Source organism: Carassius gibelio, chromosome B16 (assembly GCF_023724105.1).
Source record: "Carassius gibelio isolate Cgi1373 ecotype wild population from Czech Republic chromosome B16, carGib1.2-hapl.c, whole genome shotgun sequence".
Classification (NCBI taxonomy): Eukaryota; Metazoa; Chordata; class Actinopteri; order Cypriniformes; family Cyprinidae; genus Carassius; species Carassius gibelio.
The window spans coordinates 17,368,608-17,382,844 of record NC_068411.1 but is presented as its reverse complement, the minus strand read 5'-3'; the positions used below and the strand labels follow the sequence as shown (position 1 = coordinate 17,382,844).

Genomic DNA, 14,237 nt, shown 5'->3' with positions numbered 1-14,237 from the left:
ACTGAATACTGCTGCTGTTGGTGACTGAACAACAGCGTGTTTGAAGCAAAGACACGAGCTGAAACCGCAAACTAGTTCATTTCAACGAAGATAAATGTAGAGTTATGCTAGGCGCTGCTAAACAACAGTGGCCGTTACAATATGACACCTGTCGCTGTTGATTTTTGAAACAATGTATGATTTGATTGTCATAACCAGGATCGTGTTCTATTTTTAATGGACGCACAACGATTATCGACCTGTAGTCGTTTTATTTAAAAACAAACATATGGTTTTAAGGCAATAAATACATAAATATTGCGGATTATCAAGTCAACAAGAGGTAGATTATTATAACTGATAAAATGAATACATTTTAAACGTCCTCTGGGTTATTTAATGTTATGCTCTGGTAAAATCTCATTTTCGCGGCCCACCCGGTCAACGTTCTCACGCGAGTAACACGTTTAAAATACCGTCTACATTACATCTAAAAGCAAAAACAAATAACTTTTCTTCTTCTTGTGATAAACTTGTAATATATAAATCTAAAATAAACCCACAAAGAAGGTTCTTGTCTTGCTTTATAGACATACCGTACGAAATCGCAAAAGAACTCGCTCGAACCGCGGTCGTTGTCATAGGCTATCTAGCGAACGTAACTTAGGCCTATGTTCATGGCGTTATGCCTTATGAATATAAAAATAAAATTATAATTCAATTATGCCTTATGCATATAAAAATAAAATTATAATTCAATATAAAACCATAAAAGCTATACTCTACAAGCGTTTAGGGCTGCACTGCAACATACAGACTTACTTTGTCTTGTCAGTCACACAATGATACGCGCACACACAAAGACACAGTCATGTATAGATATATACTTTATTAATTCTCTCTGGTAAAATAAAATTACAAAATAATTTCAACCTCAAACGGCACCTCCCTTATCTATTAATATTAGTAAAATCGTTTTTATACAGCAACCATAATTTTCATGACGAATGAGAAGAATGCTATCGTATAATTATAATAAATATGAGCTATAACTGCGTTAGTTATTATTAATGGTAAAAAACGGAGAGATACAAAGCTAAGTTTCAGTAATAGCATACTGTACAATATTCCAAGCGGATGTAACTCAGTATTCCGGCCACAGGATGTCCCTATTAGTCAGTTTTCAAAATGGTCTCTCCATTGAAACGGGGTCAGAAGTAAAATAGTCTCTTATTCCAACACCATTGTAATAGAAGCAATTCCACTAAGAAAATGACTATAATCACTCATTCTACAGTTATTTCTGTGTGAGCAGCTGTTCCACCTTGATGGTGGTTTTTATAATGTATCGACTGGCTTCAGCGCCGCTCTTTTTAAAATAATGCCTTGCTCAAATGGCTGTTAGTCTCTTGCAGACTGTAAAAAGTGCCTTCCAGATTTCACAACATTCTCAGCTGTTGATTATTTATCCTCTCTCTAATACAAACCAACCCAGTTCCTTGCTTTGCAATAAACACCTTAGTCCATTTCAGTCAACTATAAACAGAGCACTTTGGTAGCAAAGACGTAATCGGAAAAAAGTGTGTGTGTGAGTGTGTGTGTGTGTGTGTGTGTGAGTGAGTGAGCATCCATGCATGTTAACATGTCTGAATCAGTGTTTTCTAAAATGTATACATTCATGGTAACAGTAAAGTACGTTCGTCTTGAGGACTACGTGGAATATGGCAGTTTCGTCATAGGGTTTTTGTGCAAATGTTAGCATCTCCATCATTATATTCTGTGGCGTTAAGCTGCGTAATGCTCGTAGTTACAGTGCATCGTATGTTAATGTGTATGTGTATGGTCATCTCTTCGTTTCGACTAATCATCCAACCCTTCCCCCCTGCAGGGGAACTTCCCACACCAGGGTCTCAGCTGCTGGAGCTGCTGGTGTTGGGACTGTCCTCGGTGGGCTGAGTCGGGACGGGGACAGAGCCGGCGCTGGAGGAGGGGTTGGCTAGAGGCAGGCTGGCAGCGGTGGGTGAGAGTGCAGAGGGTGCAGTGGGGCTCAGGACCTTGGCATCACGCTCACGCAGCAGTTGAACGAGCGCGGTGTGCTGGGCGCTGAGCGTGGCCAACAAATGAGCGGGCAGAACGTTAAAGCCGGCTGTCAGCTGCTCCACCCGCTGCTCGAGACTTAACATCTGTCTCTCCAGATCCTCACTGCGGTCGTTCAGCTCAGACATCAGCTCATACATGACGCTCTGCATCTATGTGGAGAGAGAATGAGAGTGGAGTTAGACAGAAATACTGTGGTAAAATAAAGCGAGGGATTCAGAGCAGTCAAAGAAAGAGAAAAGGAGTACACGTACTGTACATGAACAGAAGAAAGATTAAATAGAAAGAGCAGAGATAAATGGAGCAATAAATAGCCGGAGGAAATAAAGCATCTCAAATGAGATCTCTTTAAAGTCAACATGGTGTTCACAATCCATTTGCTTGTTAATGTGATATGTTTCTGAGGAAAACGGGATTTTCACTAATAAAAAAGTATTGGTTTGGATTTGATGGGAATTATCTCTGAGGAAATGATTGGGTTGCGAACAGTGGGCGGTATATGCCATTATGGAGCTTGCTAAAACAAGTAGCTTTGGCTGCTGGTTAGCAATATTCAATAGTGACAAGAAAAGCAGAGGAAGCGTAAGTTATAATATTTTGATGAAAGATTATTATGACAATATTTTTTTACATGTACTTATGTTCGTAATAGGACCAAGAATGTGCATTACGTAAATTTTGTCCACTTAGATCACATCTTGACTTAAATATCTAAGTTGGTTTGGCTAGACAGCCAAATAAAATTAAACAGAGATTGAATGGAGAGTCTCCAGCTTTTAAAATTTTTCATATGAGAAAAATACTCCAGTAATCTCCATGCTTTTCCCTTTGAGGTTCTTGATGAGAAGTCATCTAAACTATGCAGCCCATATTCAATTTATAGTATGTCAATTGTCTCTTTTTGTTTTTTCTCATAACGTTTAAGACAGACATCTGAAACAAAGATGATAATTGAATAAAATGTAACGAAGATCTCCAACAAGTCTCCAAAGCATGGAAAGGGTACCAGCTGAGCAATAAAATGGTCCTCTGGGTGAGAATAACTGGTAAATAACTTAAGTCTATTTTTGGATTGTTTTTACAATAAAAACTGTTTTTATCATTTAAAATGACATTAAAAAGGAACTATTTGAGACAATATTACTTGTTACCAAAGAACATATCTTGAATGTAGTTTATTTTTCCACCACTGGTAAATATTTGGGCTTTAAGCATGGCTATTATAAAATTTAGTGTGGTTTATGCTCAAAATTTAAAACCCCCAAAAAATCCAGTCAGGCAAGAAACATGAGAAGCAAAGTTGCAGAGGATATTAAATGTACAATTTGTAAAATATTTGCAGTAAAATATTCAAAAACCACTAACGTTAGGCTAGTGTAATATATTTTGTCCAGCTGATTACTAACAATATCTCTAATGTTTCCAACTATTTGTAAATCATGAGAATATTCCCATTTTAAACAGTGACACGAAGCAGTACAGTCGCTTGTCAATGACGTTAGTTACCCTTTGTTACCGCCTTTACTGACCTAGAAACCACATGACAACAGTGTCGAGGACAAATGCGGAAGTAGCTTCGCGACAAACTTCAACTGTTTTACTCGACAGGTGAGTTGTTTTCATTCGTATCTTTACAAAAAACATATGCTATTATAACGATTAACAAGATTAGTATTATTGGGCATAAACGCCAAATCCGGGGCATCGCATTTCTAGACCCTCAAGAGGACGCATCTGATCCATATCTCTGCATTGACTTTATATGTAATCTACTCACGCAAATCGCTGAACTCGCGTTAAATCCATGATTTATCTTTCCGTCTGATTGATGGCCGTCAGCGGTTGGGTAGAAGACAACAAATCCCATCATTCCACGCTCCTTCTTAGTGTAATCAAACCACGCGATTGTTATTGTTTTGATAGTGATAGTCATAAAACCTGTACCTTTAACAATTGTTTTTTCCAATGTCTCGACATTATTTTTATCTTGCTTTATGGATCTTTACATATTGTTATTGGAAGGCAAAAAGTTTTGTTAAATAAAAAAACATTTAGAGAAAAAAAAGCTTCAAAAGTGGACAGACATAGCATGCAATAAAATGTACCTTGAGCAACCCATATTTATTGAGTCTCATACAAAGCACACACACAAAAAACTAAAGGCAAACTCACGACTCACTGTGCTACATCTTCAAATATCTAAAAAGAAAATGCTACAAATTCTAGGAATATACAACTCACTCTCTTTCAGAAAACAAGCACATAAAAGAAATAAAACACTAGATACAATCAGAAAAAAATGCCCAAACACACACACAGCCATCATGAAAAATATCTTGAATTGCACACATTCTCTGTCATTCTTCAGCTTCCTGTCTCTCTCCCCTCCCACCCTCTCCCCGTCTCCTCGCTCCCACTGTCATCCCTGCTTTAACACTTGTTCAGGTTGCTAGGAGACACAAAGCCACAGAAACAAATGGGTCAGCATGGAAACAGTTGAATGCTGAGATATATTTGGGAAAGCAAAGGTGTGTCACATTATACAAGTGATGCAGTCAATGTGCCTGCAGCCTTGGGCGTTACAAAGTGTGTGTGTGTGTGTATGTGGGCATGGTAAAATTGCAGGAAAAGGGAACAAAATGTCATTGAAAGTGTGTGTGGGTGTCTACTGTTTCCTAACAGATGTAACGTGCATATGCGTGGGCTCTGATGTGCGACCATGTCTGAGACTTGTATTGATGTGTGGATGTACAGTAGTCCTACCTTTGATAAGTCCACCAAAGTATTGGCTTGATCACTGAGTTTTCTCTGCTCCATTTTAACACTTCGTAATCTAAAAAACAGACACACACACACACACACACACGCACAAACACACAACCCATTAGACCTCCTTCTAATCTCTCGAGCACCAACGGCCCTCAATTGTAAACCTCAAATAGCTAATTAACTTAATCATCTTAATTTCTTTATTTGTTTGTTGTTGATGAGAATCCCCCAAGATGAATTTGCAATTACTGCTTAAATCCTAAAAGCATTAGAAGTAAAAGGATTCCACAAGTGTGGGATTTCTTTAAAAGAAAGGCTTTGCTTTGAAAGGAGTCCTTAAAATTGGCGGACAGGGCCACAACAAAACAGTGACAGGAGGATTATAGTTCTTCAGATGATGAGTATGTGTGTGGAGCGGTGGGCACCCACACAGAGCATAGCATTAGCATCAGCAAGCTAACCTTCAAATAAGCTAATACAGCCAATGAACAATCACAAATAGTTACTATAGTAGTGTAATGACAACCTGAAAATCCAGAGGGACATGTTATTACCAAATTGGAAGGACTTATGAATATTAATGAGGTGATGTAATATTCTCTTAGCTATATCGAATCATAATATCAATGCATCAAGCTAGCTCTATCCATATTAGCTTTAGTTCTTGTTTATTCATCCAGTCTAAAACCAAAGCGACCGGCTTGGCAGAGGCTTCTGTTTGGTCTTAAAGGGAATGTTCACCCAAACATAAAAAGTTTGGGACAACATGAGGATGAGTAAACAATGATAGAATTGTCATTTTGGGTGAACTATCTCTATTGAACTTGATTATTATGGAATGTAAAAATAACAATGAAAATATTTTCAAACATGAACATTTTTCATTTAGATATGATGTTTTAATTCAGATCAAAACGTAAACAATGTAGACAACGTATCCGCTAGGATTCTCATACCCAGCGATATCATAATAGCTGATACCTCAAAACGAAATCGATATGATTACGATTTGATTAGGAGTATATGGGCTAGCTAACCAACCACAGCCCATTGCCTATTTTTGAGGGAGGAGGAGCTTCATAAAAGCAATAAATGATCAGTGTGTTTCTCAGAGAAGGAACACAGCAGTGTGGAAAAAGGTAAATGATGTGAAAAATTATTTTTGTTTGTTTTTTTAATAAGCATTAAGACATTTTAGACTGCACCCCATAAACACAATCAAGCATAAAAATAAAAAAAAAACAGTGAATCACCCGTTTTGCCGATGTCCATGCCACATTTCTGGACCTTGACCGTGGTAGTATGCTTGCTGTCTATGGGAGGGTCAGAGAACTCTCGGAATTCATTAAAATATATCTTAATTTGTGTTCTGAAGATGAAGGTCTTGCGGGTTTGGTATGACGTGAGGGTGAGTAATTAATGCCATAATTGTTATTTTTGGGTGAACTATCCCACTGCAGGCTGCCACTTTAAATGTTCAAGCTGTTTAGTCAAGTCAATGTCTCTTTATAACCCTTACGAAAATTAACCATGTTTTTTATTGCAGTAAAAGTGCAGTAACCATGTTTTTTGCCGTATTGATTACCATTTGTATAACCACAGTTTTACTACACATTTTTTTTTTACTATGGCTAATGTAGCAAAACCATGGTTAATTTATGTCTACCATGAATTAACAATAGTAACCACAGGTTTTTTTTTTTTTTTTGTAGTAAACCATTGTTAATTTTCATAATGGAATGTGTCCTACATGTATGATCTGTGGGGCCAAATTCTCCTGATAAGACCTGAAAACATCAAAATATCATGAATTTGGTATTTGGATGATACAAAAAACCTGAATTACATCATAAATCTCGAGGTAATGTTTCACAGTTCAAGATATCATCCCAAAAACAGGTCTGTAGAGATGAATGGTAGAGAAAACCATCACCACACTTGAAAAATATATTTGTCTTGTTTTTTCTCAGATACCATGTCCATGGGCAGGTCAGAGATGCCAATCAATACTCCCAGCCCAAATGCAAAACACTTCAAAGGCTTTTTATGGGGTTTTAGCTTACATTGCTAAAGCTCGCTTTGCATTTTTGTAGTTTACTGGTCTATCTGTGCGATCAATATGAGAATATAAAGTGCATAGATGAGCGTTCAAGCAAGTTTGTTGTGAAAAGCTGTGTGTCTGTGATGGGAGGTTGTTTTTCTCACTGGTGAATGGCTTGGAGAAACTTCCTTTGATGCTTGCGTACGCGGGAGTGGTCAATTTTCTTCATCAGCTTGGTGTGCTTGTATATCAGCCAAGTCTCTCGTAGAACATTCGCCGCTGCGTTCTTTATCTGAGGGGACATGTCACCATAACAACAATATTAGCAACAGGAAAAGCACCTCAGGAGAAAGTAATCACAAGCATAAGCACTGCTTTGCCAGTGCATGCACACAACCCCAGACGTCTGCCAAATTAAAGATCCTCTTGGGAGATATTCCAGAGTGATCTGACAACAGATTTTGTAGCGCATAATTCTGTCATCCGGTCAATTCACTATTTTGGCCCCAGACCAGCAATGTTCAATAAAACAGGGTCAACTCTAAAGCTATTACAAGATATCTTTATATCTTTGTGGTGAAGTTTTGAAGGACAAAAGCAAAGCTGATTCTTCCATTCTCACAAACAACAGACATTAATTCATTTCCAAAGGAGTTACATGGAGTTTCAATCAAATGCATATTTGGAATTTTTGGATCCAACTGACCCTTTGCAAAAACCTGTCCACCTTAGGTACTGTTGTTATCTCCAATAAGCCATGCCACTCTCACACTACACATCATGTTCTCACACAGTAAAATATACATCAAAGAGGAAACTGAAAACATGCTGACAGACAGGACAGAGCAGGTTACTTTTGGAATGAAACAATTTCAAAAATTTTAATAAATTCAAACAATAAATACCGTTTTGTGGCTCTTTAATGTGTTGTGGCAGATGACTGTTTTGCCTCAGTTCAAGCAATCTTTACATATTTACATAACAGTATATCCTATACTGTTATATCAATAAGTGTAATGGTAAATTCATTTAGCATTTTCTTTTGCACATAGTCTGCATTTTTTTAAAACTTGATTCACTATATGGACCTATTTTAACATAGTGTAGCACTATGCTAGTGCATTTAGCTAAACGGGATTGCAGGTGTTTAATGAATAAAATGCAGATTTTTGGACTGTAATACAATGTGTGAAAGGGTAAAATATAATGTTTTGAGCAGCGCTCTGAACTGGTTCAAGGAATGAAAACAAAAACCAGAAACAATTTTTTTTTTTGACAGAAACAGAAATGAAATCAAATTTTATAGTTCCGAACATAATAAAAAAAAAAAAAATGGACATTAACCAGTTTATAACATTATTTTATATTTCTATTTATTATTTGAAATGTGCTGTTAACCAGTGACTGAAGTAGTAGGCTATGGCCTGCAAATGAGATGCTGATGCATCCAGCGAGTGAAATACAGTACTCACGCAGCTGTGAACTCATCATAGGTAAGTTGTAATGGCAATGCACTGGCATTAGAGTTTATCCGAGGATAGTGTAAGATGGATTTAACAAATCACGCACCTGCAGCACTTCTGAGAACAGAGGAAACTAAATAAAATTATAGGCTTACATAAAAAGGAACATATAGGCATAAATATATTTCACTTAAATCATTGACAGATTAAAAGAACAAAAGAAACAAATGTGTTGAGTTTCAGTTCCCTGACATGATCCAAAGTTCTCGAAAAGGAAAACTAGAGCTTTAAAGTTTTCGTTATTTTATTGTTTATTTTGCAAAAGTTTTGAATGATTGCGTGTATGACGGTATCGCACTGGCGCCTCTCACACACACACAAACACAACATATTTTTGCGACATTGCAGCCTGTTCATTATCAAAATAATGTGACGTGAGCCTAACCTACGCTACTTAAGCTTTTATTTATTTTTTATGTTTTACTCTTAAAATGCAATCTTATAAGCTACGTATAGTTTTTTTTCTTTTTTTTAATAATGCAGCAAACATTTGTAATCTTAAAAAATACTTGAATGTCTTTAAAGTGTTAATAGCTTTTCTCTTTTGTTTTGTAGCCTACATTTGGCCAAAATCTAGAAAGGACGATGCTGTATTGGCAATGACTATGCAGATTTTTTTTCTTTTTCTTTTTAAGTAAATTTTTTTTGTACTTTATTATAATTATTTTATTTTTAGCCTATTATAGGCAAAATTTTTTATTAACCAGTATTTCTTCTTCTCGAACCAGTTTCGGAATGGCAATAATACAGAGGAACAAAGGAACAGAAACGTCAAAATATCGATTCTGCTTAGAGTTTACCAAATACAAAAAAAAAAATATATATATATATTATTAAGGCCTGGTTTTGAGGTTCAAATATTACAGTATTTTTAACTCCAGGCTCTTTTCCTAGAAGACCTCCTTGTGCATTGAAAGATTTGTTTGTGATGTCCTGAAGCAATGAATGCTATCTAAATCTCACATATGGCGACAGAAAAGGGAGATGGAGAGCAAATAAAGGACAAAATTGAAAAAGAAAATCTTTTGAAGAAAAATGAATGAGGAGACTTCAAAGGGGCGCCGCTTCGGAGAAAAGAACAATTACATCCTCGGTGGGCAACGGAGAGAGGATAGAACCTTCCTGCTTTTAATAAGCTCCTGATTTGACAGTATTCCTCCACCCATAGGGCATCACCAGGCTTTTCCTTTTTTTCACTGTGTCTGGATTTAGCACTGCGCAACTCTGATTAATTAATAGTGGTCAGTGAATTTAATAATACAAAAGTAGGAGCTCTGGCCCAACCTCAATGCAGGTCTCATTTATGAAAAGAGCCAGAGACAGGGCAAGTTAGAGAATGAGAAAGGGAGATATAATTTAGGCAGGGATGTTCTTGGCAGTCTACAAGTGGAGCTTTCTGGAATCTGGACTTCAAATGACATTGAAGCAGTATTATATTACAAATAATGTTACTTCAAATATACGAACATAATTCCGAACAGCTCTCTTATATCTGTTAAATATACAAACTAGATCATACAATATATTGACTTATTCACATACATACGACCGTTACCGACTATTTAGGCAATATCCACATTGTCCTACCATGTTTATAAGCACATTATTCAGTCTAGAAGACCTATGCCTCAGTGGCCATGCATGTAAAAATCACAATACAAGAAAAATCATCATGCAAATTGATGATATAGACCAGATATACCAACACAAAATTTATTTGACAGTCTTATATCATTCCCCACATAAATGTAAATCTTAAAGAATGCATAAAACTTATTTAAAATGCATTCAATAATAATAATAAAAAAACAATTATACATTGTTTCTATATATATATATATATTTCACCATTGGTACATTTTCAAAATTTTAAGTACTAATCACTATTTATTTTAAAAACACATTTCGGTTACAAATTGCATTTCCCATGATATTATTTTATTTGCTTGTCATTTTTAAACATCTGACCATTATTTAATAAAGCAATTAAAATTTTTTGGACTCCAACAATATTCAAAGGCCCCAAGACTTTTTTCAGATATTTGTGTTTAGTGAAAGAAGATAAAAAAGGTTTTGTTTTTACATTTCTTAAATATTTACCTACATGACAAAATTTCAGAGTTCGACATAACTAAAAAAAAAAAATTATTCTTACAAAAAAAAAAAAAAAAATATATATATATATATATATATATATATATATATATATATATATATATATATATATATATATATATATATATATATATATATATATATATATATATATATATATATATTCGTACATAAACTTTTTTTCGTGACTTTTCCAAGTCCTAAAATCACATTTTAAAAATGAAGTTACCTTACATATCCATGTTTCCCAAAATCATGATAGAAAAGAAAAACATTTTTGGTACATTTAGCCTATTTTAATGTTTGTTTAGTCTTAATTTAAATAATTTTCATTTTGAGGCCCTTTTGGAAGTTTGCTGACTGCCCCTGTTGGAGAACCACTGATTTAATCAAAACTGATCTAAAACCATTTGCTCCTCCAGCAGTTTCAGCAGGTTTAATTGATTATTATCTGTATTTGAGGTTTAGGTTTTTCACTTGGCAATTACTACTAGATACAGTAAAATCAATCAGAGAGAAGAGACCAAGAGAGAGACTGTCAGAGGGTCAAAGCAGTTGCAAGTGGACATCAGACAGAAGGAGGCCAAGGGCAGGGAACTGAAGGCCAGGCCATCATTGTTGGTTATGTGGTAAATAGAAGCCTTACCATTACAGCAGCTGCCAGACCAGCTCACCTCAATCTACAACTGCCAATTCAATCATAGAGCATTTCTCCAAGAAAAAAGTAAGCGTACAGGAAATGCACTACACTTTTACAATAGAGTTAATGGCGCTATTTCACTCTATTATTGATCATAATCTATGACCTACTCGGCACTGCATCAGTTCTTCATTCTTCACACCTTAGATTAAACACTGGAAAGATATTTAAAGCATTATGGATTTTGTCAATTTGATTACCCTGGTAAAAGTATATTTCAAATATAATAACATCTTTACTGACATTAAATTATTTGTAGTACTACTCATGTACACTGCAGATATCTTAAAATTAAGCTTAAAATCTGTTTGAATGCCACTATAGATGATAATTTGTAAGGTCTTTGAATAATATTAGTTAAATGCAAGATATTTAAAGGGTTCCTGAAGTACGCTTGCATTAGTTCCACTTTAGCACAATCAAATAAACTTCAGTGTATCTTTAGTTGGACTTCAGCACAACATCCGCACAATTAAAGTGAATTAAGCACAAAATTAGTTGTTACAACTTTTAATTATTCCAGTTTAGTATACCTTACAGTACATTTGCAGGGTATTTTTAAGTACAAAAATATGTAAATGTATTTGTAGTGTAGCCTACTTGACATGAGATAAATGTATTTCAGATACATTTTACTATATTTCTTTTTCACCATGGTACAGTAGGTAATGTAAAACGATTTGAAAACTTGCATCTTTCATTATATTCTATACGTTTACCATTTGCAAAGAGCTTTTTAATCTAAGAATAATTTTCCACTTTAAAAATATTTGGTACAACGCAAAGTATCTACAGATGTTAAATGTGTTTCATGGAAGTATAGATGCCTATTAAGATCCCTTGTTTTAAAGAGTGTACTGAATAAACATGTAGTTAAAAATAGCAAAATTGAAAGATTTTTCTATTCATCACATAATAACCTTTAAAAACAATAATTGCATTAAAGGAAATAAATATTTACAACCCTCATGAATGCATATTTATTTATTTACAAGTGTGATAAGTTAGGAAGAAAATCAGAACACTTTATAAAGAGCACATTAGCGTTTCTAATTAAATTTAGTTTGTGGTAAACAATTCTGGCCCGAGAAGCCTGTCTGTCTTCACCGTACTGTCAGTTCCTCCTGACAGCGAGACTGTCATCCAGTTAAAGGTAAACCTTTTGCCGCCATGTCTCCACAGCAACAGGTTTGTGAGGTCAAAGTTGTGAGTGCATTTTTATCTTGCCACAATAACGTTACAGCATTTATCGATCTTTCTTTCTCTCTTCCCCTGACAGACTGTTAAACTCAGGCAACTGGGGGAGCGTGAGGTAATAAACTAAAAAAAAACAGGCTTGTTTTCCATCCTCTTTCTTCCTCGCTCACTTGAAGAAGGCATTTACTGTAGCTGCTCATCTGAAGCAGCACTTCACTGCTAAAGTGATTTCTTTTTTAATCTGCGTTGCAATTATTGATCACCAGCCTTCTAGTCACTGATGTCGACCATGATGTTGCCTACATATTTGATACAGGGAGCTATTTCTGAGTCCTTCAAGTACATCAAAAATTTAAAAGGACCAAAGATAGAAAACTGATGCATGCACATGCTGTTTTTGAGTATAAAGCTGCATTTGTGAAATGTGTTTGTGTGTGTGTTTACCCGTTTGGTGAGCTGTGTGTCCATCATAAAGTTGTGCACATGCTTCTCTGCTTTTGTCAATTCAAGCTTCCTGGCCACCACGGCAACAACCAATGCAGTGCATCCTGCTCCCTGCGAGAGACAAGAGATGAGGTCAAGGTGAGAGAACACACACATACACACATAAAAACATTACATAGTTGTATCATCAGAAGAGGTTTCATGGAACAACATGAATGATAATACATCAGGGATTTCCAATGTATAAGTTATGGAAACATTGACTCTAGTTCATTTCAGATGAGAGAGCATTAGAAAGAGACATAACAAACAAGGGTTTGTGAAATGGTTTAAGTAAAAGGAGCTAAATTACAAATATGTCAGGCAAAATGTAATAATAAACAAACCCATATTTTGCTTTAAGAATTTTGCTTTAAGAAAATGAAGACAGTTTTAGGGCTATTAGGAGTTTTTTGCGGTGTTACATTCTGTGGCATCATACACTTGTTTCTTTTAAGCAGGGAAAGCAGTGGTAGTTCTGTTCTTGGTGCACTGGGGAAGACAAAGCACGACCAATGGGGAACAAACTTTTTGAAGACTGACTCTAGTTGTACAGGTTATTGTTTTTAGTGTGATGGGGACCAGTTTTAAATTGTATCTTAACATATAACAAATTGGATGTTTAAATTCTCCTTTTGAGATATTGTTTAAATGTTTGGGGTCTGTTTTTATTTTTAATGATTTGGAAAGAAGTGTCTTATGCTCACCCGGCTGCATTTATTGGTCAAAAATAAACAGCAAGTAAACAGTATAACAGTAAAATGCTATTACAATTCACAATAAATATTTGTGTTCTAATGTAATTGAAAATGTCATTTGTCATGAAAATGTTGAATTGTTAGCAGTCATTGCTCCAGGTTTCGGTGTCACATGATCCTTCAGAAATCATTCTAATGCTCAAGAAACATTTCTTTTTATTATCAAAGTTAAAAACTGCTGTGTTGCTTAATATTTCTTTGAAATTTGTAATTTTTCTGGTTATCTGAAATAACATTTCATAAAATGATAAATGTCTTTACTGTAAATGTCTTGATCATTTGAATTACATCCTTACTAAATAAAGTATTTTTTTTACTGATCCCAAACTTTTGAATTGTAATGTAGACAGATACACAGACACGTATATACAGTATATAAACCACTTTGCTCAAATATTTGATGATATGCCATAATGTGAAAAAAAATATTTCATTCTATGCAGAAAAGTACATGAGAATATATATATATATATATATATATATATATATATATATATATATATATATATATTCTCATATACTTTTCTGCATGTCTATATATTTATGTGTGTGTGTATATGTAAGTATATATATAT

At 35.0% G+C, this 14,237-nt stretch overlaps 1 protein-coding gene across 2 annotated transcripts in view; it reads right to left on the bottom strand.

Annotated features, from left to right (window-relative positions):
• Positions 1 to 848: 848 nt before the first annotated feature.
• kcnn3 (potassium intermediate/small conductance calcium-activated channel, subfamily N, member 3) overlaps positions 849 to 14,237 on the bottom strand; it is a 57,132-nt gene continuing 43,743 nt past the window's right edge. For both annotated transcript variants that reach the window (XM_052577507.1, XM_052577508.1), the window contains 4 exons: positions 12,866 to 12,976; positions 7,051 to 7,178; positions 4,840 to 4,909; positions 849 to 2,228 (listed from right to left, as the gene is read on the bottom strand). In XM_052577507.1, coding sequence (XP_052433467.1) covers positions 1,890 to 2,228; positions 4,840 to 4,909; positions 7,051 to 7,178; positions 12,866 to 12,976 — 648 coding nt within the window. In that variant the 3' untranslated portion in view covers positions 849 to 1,889. The remainder of the gene's footprint in view (positions 2,229 to 4,839; positions 4,910 to 7,050; positions 7,179 to 12,865; positions 12,977 to 14,237) is intronic.